This window comes from Mus caroli, chromosome 2 (assembly GCF_900094665.2).
Source record: "Mus caroli chromosome 2, CAROLI_EIJ_v1.1, whole genome shotgun sequence".
Classification (NCBI taxonomy): domain Eukaryota; kingdom Metazoa; phylum Chordata; class Mammalia; order Rodentia; family Muridae; genus Mus; species Mus caroli.
In genome coordinates this window covers 169404026-169413439 of record NC_034571.1, presented here as the reverse complement: position 1 = coordinate 169413439, position 9414 = coordinate 169404026, and the positions used below count along the sequence as shown (strand labels likewise).

General features: G+C 52.2%; 1 protein-coding gene across 1 annotated transcript in view; it reads right to left on the bottom strand.

The window, feature by feature from the left end:
* The window catches only part of Cdh4 (cadherin 4), a 464790-nt gene that overhangs the window by 5785 nt on the left and 449591 nt on the right, over nt 1–9414 (bottom strand). The window contains exons 9-12 of the mRNA XM_021156055.2: nt 8107–8292; nt 3892–4145; nt 3137–3279; nt 760–993 (exon numbers count right to left, since the gene is read on the bottom strand). Of these exons, the coding sequence (XP_021011714.1) occupies nt 760–993; nt 3137–3279; nt 3892–4145; nt 8107–8292 (817 nt within the window). The remainder of the gene's footprint in view (nt 1–759; nt 994–3136; nt 3280–3891; nt 4146–8106; nt 8293–9414) is intronic.

Below are 9414 nucleotides of genomic sequence, written 5' to 3'. Positions count from 1 at the left end.
AAAATCAACCATATCAGAATTGAAAGTGAGTCATCAGCTGCTAAGAGCACTGACTGTTCTTCCAGAGGTTCTGAGTTCAACTCCCCGCAGCCACATGGTGGCTCACAACCATCTGTCATGGGATCTGATGCCCTCTTCTGGTGTGTCTGAAGACAGCTACAATGTACTCATATACAAAAAATAAATAGATCTTTAAAACAAACAAATAACCACCCTCCCCCCCCAAAAAAAAACCCCAACCCTCCCAAAGAACAAAGGCAAAGTCATTGAGCAAAAACCCAAACCTCAGTGAGCATGCGGAGGTTCTCTGCCAGGAGCCCAGAGGCAGAGGACAGCAGTGGCTTTGCTTACTGCAGCAACACCCTGTCGTGTTGGCAAGGGCCTGAAGAATTGGCAGTTTTGCTGGTGGAAGCATAAATGGACATTACATCTCTAGGGTGGTGTAAGGCTCCTAGCACTGGCCATACAGGAGAGGTGCCTCCCAAGGGCTGCAGTCTCCAGGGGCCAGTCAACNAGCAATGGCTGCCAGCATGGTCGAGCTAGGCTCTTTCTAGAACAGGGAGGTACTAGGGACAAATAAATAGCTTTGTGGTGGAGACACAGATAAACAGGGCTATCTCCCCAGCCTGAACAGTCTGGGAGGTAGGGACTGTCTCCCATCTCCATGGCTACTATTCATTGGTGACAGATCCTGGGCTGGACCCTAAGTCTTTAGCTCCTGGTTCTGCCTGTGGCTAGGGCACTGCTGGGTGGGCTCACCATTTAGGCGGGTGATAGTCCAATTCTTCCTCACTGTAGTGGGGATGAAGGGCAACTCAAAGACATAGGGGCCAATGTTGGGGTCCATATCGGCGTCAGCTGCGGTGATGTTGATGGCATTGAGGCCGGGCCTCTCGCAGATCTGTGCCTCCTTGGGTAGCAGCTGTGGTGCNTTGTCATTGATATCAATGAGGTAGATCTGCAGGGTCCCAGTGCCACTGGCTGGGGGGATCCCTGCGGGACAGAAAGGGATGAGCACACAGGACCATACACAGGACAGACAGATAGGTGAAGTCCTAAGTGAGACACACAGCCACATGTTGACTGGAGTTCATATGTCATCTGCTATAGGGGAGAATGCCTTCTCTTCTACAAGACGGTTCTCAGCAAGGCTGGGCACCCATCATAGACTGTACAGCTGACTTAAAAATTATTTTTGTATTTATATTTTTAGTTCTGTGTGTATAAATGCTTTGCCTGNGTGTATGTCTCTGCCGGAGCTCTGGAAAGAGGGTTACAAACGGTTGTGAGTTGCTACGTGGGTACTGGGATTTGAACCTGGGCCCTCTGTTAGAGCGCTCAGCCCTTCTTATCTATTGAGCCATCTCTCCAGTGCCTGTACAGCCAACTTTGTGGACCACAGGGAGCACNGNGCCTGGGGGAGCCGGGTGGATTAGGGTTGAGGCTTCTCAGCCTTTCACTTGCTATGGGATCAGCTTTGGGGCCACAGTAGTGCTTGCTCTTGGGGTTTCAGCTGCTCCGTTCTCCCAAGAATCCACCCTACAGCCCTTCCCTGGGCCTTTGCACATGTTCCTCCCGAGGCAGAACTCCCCTCCTTCCCTGGCTTCCCCCACCGTCTTTGCTGCTCCCTTCTCTTGCTACTAAAATGGCNTGGGTTTCCCTCCGTCCTTGTCTTCTTCTCTACTCTCTTTCAGGAGCCTAAGTGTTAGCTCAGATTATCGCTGTCCACCGGAGGTTACATTTCCAGCGAGATGTGGCCCTGTGCCTAAGTCTAAGCAGAGACCTGCTGTGGTGCTTCCTGGAAGTTCACAGGAGAACATGGGTGAGCACTGCATGTCTGCTGCGCTTCCTGTTTGCCAGAGTGTGGTCACGACACCTGGGCTGTCTGTCCATCCTGGACCAGGCTGTGGCGAACATGGCTGTGAGTGGAATGGGTCTGGTTATCAAATCTCACCCTGACTTGCAGACTTCACTTTCTTAGTTCCTGAGGCTGGCTTGGAACATGCTCTGTAACCCAGGCTCCTTGAGGTTGAGATCTTCCTGTCTCAGACTCTTGAATAACTGGATTAAAGTATGTATCACAGTTCTGGATACCCTGCACTTCTGTTCCGCTCCCCTCCCCTCCTCTCCCCTGACCCTTCTGCAGACTGGGAGTGAACTCAGCCTCACACGTCCTAGGCAAGTGCTGTATCACTGAGCTATACCCCCAGCTCCATACCTCCCTAATGTGAGAGAAAACTCCTCTCAGCCTTGTTGACTGCTATCCCACNGCTGAAGTGACCTCTACTGAGAAACAGGCTTTGCCAGGCAGAGTCTTGGTCTCTTCTAACCTAGGCACCAGGACCTCANTGAGTTCTGCTAGGTGAGGCTTGTCTCTTCTGACTCCAGGTAGGTGCCTGGCCTTCAGTAGGCTATATGAGTGACAGGATGGTCGTGGTCGGAGCATAGAGAACACGGACTCTGGCTTACTCACAGGCCTGCCATCGCTCACGAGGGATATACCTGTCAGAGCATTGGGCTTCTCCCATCCTGCTGAGGAAAATGCTGAGGCCAAGAGAGGCCAGGGCTCTTCCCAAAGCAATGGTGTTAGACGGATGTCTGCTCAGAATCTCCTTTACAACCGACTAACCACCACCATGAGAGCTCTCAGCTAGACTTCAGGGTGCTGGGGTCTTGAAATGGGCCTCTTGGTCATAGGTTCCCTCTGTTCTTGCTCTTCACAGCCCTCAGAAGTCTCCTGGGAACCTGTGCTGCCTTCCTCAGGATGATCGGCATCCTTCCTGCTCCACTTCTCTGTGCTGCCTACCTGGTACCCACCTAGCATCCTTCCTTGCTCCCAGAGTCTCAGGGCTAGGGTAGACATGGGCCTTCTTGCTTTTCCTGGCTAGGGAGCCAGTTAACAGTGTTGGAGAACAGCAGATCTGCTGTTCTCTCTATCCCAGTTCATACGTGGGAAGCTGAGATGCTAGTAAGTGAATAAGCAGGTTTTTGGGGGAGTAACTGAAGTTTCTGAGGTTTGCAGGATGGGGGCAGTGTTAGGTGCTCATGGCTGCCTGTACAGACTTCTTCCCACCCAGCCCTCTAGACCTCTCTGTGGCTCTCTGGGTACCATTGGCCTCCCTGGAGTGGGACTTACCATTGTCAGCAGCCAGGAAGGTGGCCTCATATACATTGTTCTTAGTGTAGAGGGACTCTCGGTCCAGGACGGCGGCTGTGGTGATCTGCCCATTGGATGTGTTGATGTGCAGCCAGTTGGCGGGATCAGACAGTTTGGAGTACCTACAGACAGGAGACCAGATGCCAGATGAGTCAAGGCCCCAGGGCTCTTCTCCCAGGCGGCATCCTGGGGGCAGCATCCTGGTCTATAATAGCCCAGTGGCATTTCTGTCCTCCCAGAGTGCCCAGGGTTTCATGCACCTCGGTGCGCCTCCTACATAAGGACAGGCCACAGCAGTGGCTCATGTCCCTGTGGTGGGTGGTCTTAGATTCTGGAGGACCCCAGAGGGCTATGCCTGCATCACCTACATTTTGCAGGTGTGTGGGTACCCTGAGGTACAAAGTCATTAGCAGTTTGCTTAAATCACTTGCCACTGTCACAAAAGCCATGACCTGCACTGGCTCCACAGTTTAAACACCTTCCTTGTCAGCCTGGAGATGGTGACACTGGTCCCTGATGCCCAAGGCTATCCTATTGGGTGACTCTCTGGGGTGGGTTGCTTCTAGATAAGCCAGTGCTTCAGGTCTGGACATGGTATCCCTGTCCTCCTACTCTCTCTACTGGGCTTCCTGGTGTTCAGGCTTCTTTGGGCATGTTGTGACTCTTCTGTGAGGTACACAGGAGTGGATCCTGCTCTGAGGGCCAGACAGGGCCAGGCTATACTGAAGACTCACCTCACGGCTTGCTGCATGAACCGGTCAGGGTCCACTGCAGAAAAAGTGGTGAGTGCTGTCCCAGCGGGCACACCCTCTTCCAGGCGGATCAGTTTGTGGTTGGAGGGGAAGTAGGGGGCCTCGTTGACATCGGTGACAGAGATGGTTACCCCTGCTGTGGACTGGAAGGACATCTGGATCCCACTGGCCAGGGGCGCCTGGTTGGACACCATTACGGTCAGCATGAAGGCACGGTTCAGCTCATAGTCCACTGCCTGGAAGAAGGGACAGGTTAACTGGGGCTTCCTACAGAGGTGGGGCTGGCCGTTCCTACTGCCCAGTCTCTTAGACTCTCCCTGCCTTGCTTTTTATGGGGGCCTGGTTTCCACTGTCCCTTTACCGCAGTCTCTGGTTTCTTCTGGGTTCTGGCCAATGAGAGGAGAGAGAGGTTGGGGTAAAGTGTCTCTAGCTAGTAGCCCCACACATGGATGAGGCAGAAGCCAGGTTTCTTCAGGCATCGATCTTTTCCCCAGGTGTTGGGACCACAGGTATGTTGTCTCCATGCCTGGCTTCATGAATTCTCAAGAATTCCTTAATTACTGTGTGGGCAGGCACAAGGGAGCTGAAGATCCTGAGAGTCGCTACAGCCACAAGAAGCCCAGGAAATGCATGTGAGGGCTGAGAGTAATGGCGGCCAAAGGTTGATTTTGATTTTAGGGGGACATGATGGGTCCGTGAGCAACAGCATCTGCCACCATGCCTGATGATGAGTTTGATCCTCAGAGTCCACAAGGTTGGAGGAGACCACTGGCCCCTGCAAGCTGCCCCCTAACTGCCTCCTCCTGTGAGCAGCACACATCTCCCCTGACCCCCAACTAAACAAAATAAAAGTTAGTTTCTGCTGGACACAGTGGTACACACCTGCAATCCCAGCAGTCAGGAGACTGAGACAGGAAGTCTGCAAGCTTGAGGTCAGCCTGGAATACACAGGGAGGCTGTCTCAAAAGCCCAAACCAAACCAAGCCAAACAGCAACGTTTAAGCGTTCACTTGTCCAACGTTTTCTTGAACTTGTTACTGATTTTGTGTCTCCAGAGGGTAATAGAAATAAAATAGAAATAGAAAGTAATAGAAATGCAGTTCCGGGGGACAGACATAAAATGTCTATCCCTGGGCTAGAGTCCGACTGCAGGGCCAGTTTCTTCCAGTGACTCCTGTCTCATACATGTCCACTCTGGAGAGGGGTGTGTGGGGTCTTGTCTCTCTTCAGAGCCAGCTGTGGCTTCCTGCCTCCAGCTGCTTCTGCCTCTACCTCTGTCGTCACACCTTCCTCTGCATGTTAGTTTTAGGTAGATACAAGCTAGAGTCCCTTTAGGAAAGGGTACCTCAATTGAAGTAATGCTGCCACCAGGTTGGGCTGTGGTGCTCCTTCCTCATTGGTGAATGCCCAGTTCGCTGTGGGCGGGGCCACCCGGGGCAGGTGCTATAAATAAAGCAGCTGAATAAGCAAGGGGGTGGGTGTGGGGACAGGAAGGGGCGGGGCTGCCAGTAAGCAGCGTTCCTCNATGGCCTCGCATCGGCTCCTGTCTCCAGGTTCTTATCCTGACTTCCCTCCATGATAGATTATGCTTGGGACATGTAAGGTGAAACTTGTTTGTTTTAGATTATTTATTTTATGTATGAGTGCTCTATCTGCATGTACACCTGCATGCCAGAAGAGGGCATCAGATCCCATTACAGATGGTTGTGAGCCACCACGTTGCTGGGATTGAACTCAGGACCTCTGAAAGAGCAGCCAGTGCTTTTAACCACAGAGCCTTCTCTTCAGCCCCGTTTTTTTTTTTTTTTTTTTTGGACAGGGTTTCTCTGTGTAGCCCTGACTATCCTGAAACTCACTCTGTAGACCAGGCTGCCCTCGAACTCAGAAATTCGCCTGCCTCTGCCTCCTGAGTGCTGGGATTAAAGGTGTGCGACACCACACCCGGCTTCAGCCCCATTTTTAATCACAACAACAGAACCCCTAACTAAGACATCCCCTGACTTTTTTGCTCCCTTTCTTAAAGGCTCCTGAGGCTGCACTGGGCTGATGCAGATGGTCCAGACTCACCTCAAACCTTAAGGCCTTCAACACTGTTACATCTGCAAAGACCCTGCTGCCTTCTGGTTACAGGTTCTAAAGGCAGGTGCGGGGGTCCTGGGGGAGATGGTACTGTCAGTGTTTCCAGGCCCCCAGTGCTGAGAAAAGCACCTGGTTGGAACGTAGGCAAGTGCTAGCTGAGGGGATGCTGAGAGTGGACTTCGTGAGAATGAACTGGGACCCTGAGTTACCATCAACAGACGATGATGCAGAACTCAGTGTGCAGCTTGCTGTTATTCTGTGGGAGGGTCAGGCTGTCACACCTTGATGACCATAAGTAAGACAGCCACATACCACAGCTCTCCAGCCACCAGCCTCTCCCTGAATGACCTTCCTGGCTGGTTTCTTCAAAGGAAGCTTGAGAGAACAAGCCTAGGACACTTGCTCGGATGCCATCAGATGCATCCCGGTGTGAAAGCATCCACAGCCAACTGCCTCGGCTTCTGCAACAGGGCAGAGGCATACAGCATGTGAAGCCATTACTGGGGAATTCCCACCACAGGTCGCATGGCTCCCTGCTCCTTACTGTAGGCCTGCCTGGGTCTTCACGAACTCCGTTTGGGGGAAGAGCTTTCCTGGTGGAGCCAGCTTCCCACCTCTGTTTGTGTTTCACCTTCAGATGCTAAGCCTTGTGCTGGGTCTGATCCCTGAGTCTATGACTAAGTAGATTAGAACCCAGCCTACTTCTGGATTTTGCAATCACCTGTCCTTGGTGCCCAGTGCTGCCACTATGTGAAGTATTATCTATGCATAAAGGAATTATAAACTAGGTAATCAATACTGCCATTGGGCCTGGGAAGGAAACAGAGGCACTGAATCTAGAAGGCTCTAGACCTGGGGCCACCTTGATGGTGACCTTGTTGAGACCTCCCTCTTCCCAAGCCTGGTCTTTATGCTTGTCTGAAGGATACATGGATATACAATTTCCTAAGCTCTGAGTATGTTCTCACTTCTCTGTGGACACATGATGATGTCCAGCTGTCACTGGGCATGGAATATGGCTGGGCCTGTGCCTCGGCCTCCGTAGGTCCAGGCATGGCTCGTGAGTTTAGCTGTACAAGCAGGGAATGAACTGGTCTCTCCCTTGCTTTACCTCTGCCCAGTTTGTACTGTGCTGCTGGACACTGTACAGATGCATTTTTATAGGTGGGGCCTGCGCCCACAGGGTCACCTGGATGGACCCAGAACCACTTGAACTGACTGCAAGTTTCTCAAGGCACCCAGAGCAGAGTAACCTGCACCCTCCCCNTGAAAGGTCTCGTGGAGGCTTCTAGACCAGAAATAGTGAACCTCTCACAAGCCTCATCTTGGCTTCTCTGTATTTAACCTCCAGGTGCCACCAAGCTCCCAGAATTTGTACCGTACTGTGGCAAGATCTTCCTTTTGCAGAACCAGTGGNTGCCAATGCCTGTCGCCCCTTCTGGAAGCCTCAGGCAGAGGCCAGGCCAGTTTGCTTTAATAGGCTGCTTCCTAAAACTGTGGAGGGCAGGGTCTCTCTGTGTTTATTGGCTCGTGTCCTTGTGGGACACAGAANCACATTATATACGATACACTAAAAAATCTTGTCATCAGTCCTTCCAGACAGACTATAGCCAATAAAATTCACAGGCAGGAAAGATAAAATACACCTATAATGTGGAAGCCAATAGAAAATTTGCTGTGACAGTTTCAGTTAGGGTGCTGGACACACTCACTAAGGTGCCCTCATCAATGACCCTTGGCTCAACAGTGAGGCCTGAGTGCACCTTAGAGAGGTAGGCCCTAGCATCAAACCGGAGAGGAGGGTCATAACACTTCCTCCTGCACTGTACATCAAGGTGTGTGTGTAGTCTCATGAGAAGGGGGGTCTTGTTCACAGGAAAATGCCCGCATGGACATGAAGGCCAGAATCTTCCCTTTCCTGGTGGAAAATGGTTGGTGAGAAGTGAAGTCAGGAGGATCAGGAGTTTGAGGCCACCCTCAGCAGGACAAATTTGAGGCCAGCCTGAGTTAGGAGAGACACCGTGGAGATTGTCTCTAAAGGGTTTGGTCCTTGGCCATAGGTAGCTGTCAGANATTCATGTTCCTGGACCAGGGGATATGCAGGCAGCAGTCACCTACCTTCACCACGGTGACCATGCCCTCATTGGTCACGGGGTCTGTGCGGACACTGAAGTGCCCAGAGGGGTCCCCACTTATGATTCGGTAGACGGCGTTCCAGTTGGGTGAGTGGGGCTGGTCTCTGTCCATCACCGTGAGGTTGGCCACTACTGTCTCTATACGGTTCTCAGGAACCTCTCCTGCAAACTGTGGAGTGTAAGAAAGAGTATTAGGACCTCATATGGAGCCTGGGAGCCAGACTCTGTGCCAACACTGGCAAGCATCAGGGTCTCTGCTNGAGATGGANGCCCTAGGTGGATGGGGACAACCGCTGTTCACCGTGGAGACAGCTGGGGGGATAGTCCTGGCTTCTCAAGCATCTGCTCCCATCTGCACACATCTATGCAGGACAATCTCATCCGTGCAGCAAGCTCTTGTCCTACCCTCACGCTTTTCTCATGTGCATGGAGGATCAATGGCAAGTAGCTAGGAGGGATATGTGATGGAGAGTGGGAGGAGCAGGAGTCTAGGGGTAGCAGCTACAAGAGGCTTGTGAGAGAAGTGTGCCCTGGCTCCTTCTACATCTAGTTACTGCCCCAGGTGGCTTGGGGTCAGCCACTATGGCCAGTGACCATGCATAGAGGTGCTAACCTCTCTGATGTTAAGGCACAGTGAAGTTGCTGTGTGCACCCACAAAGGCCACATGGGCTCACTTGGAGGGGGGGAGGGGGTGTCTGCCTTTGGAATCCAAGTGCCCCCTGCTAACTGTGGTCCGTTGCTGGGGCTGGCTTCTAGGTTCTGTGTTCAGGTGCTCTGATCTTACCTGCTCTGCTGTCCTGAAATTCACCTTAGAGCAAGATAAATAATTGTCATGTCAATCCAGGATCAGATGGGAACCNATTGTGTGTATCCTAAAAGATGTCCCCATGGTGCCCCCAGTGCTGTTCTGGAACCTTCCTNTTCCAGCCTTTCACTGGAATGATGGATGGAGGCAAAGGGTTGCTGCAAAGCAGAGCCTTCCTTTGATTTTTGAGCCATGTTTGGCATAGCTACTTTGGAGCTAAGAGGCCTGAGGCTGCAGAAGGTCCCCCCAGGAAGCACTAGGAGGGAAGTAAGTGGGGCACAGCTGGTTTCCAGAGAATTCTAGGAGATGAAACTCTACTTTCAAGCCCTCCGCCATTTAGCACAGAGGGGCACAGGGCAGTCGCAGAAAGAACAGCCGACCTGAGTGGTGACCACATATGTCCAGTGTCTGGCTTCCTTACTGGGCTCCTGGGTTCCTCTGTGTGGCTGGGTGAGGCTGTCATTGCTGGTGACCTCCATAGTGAG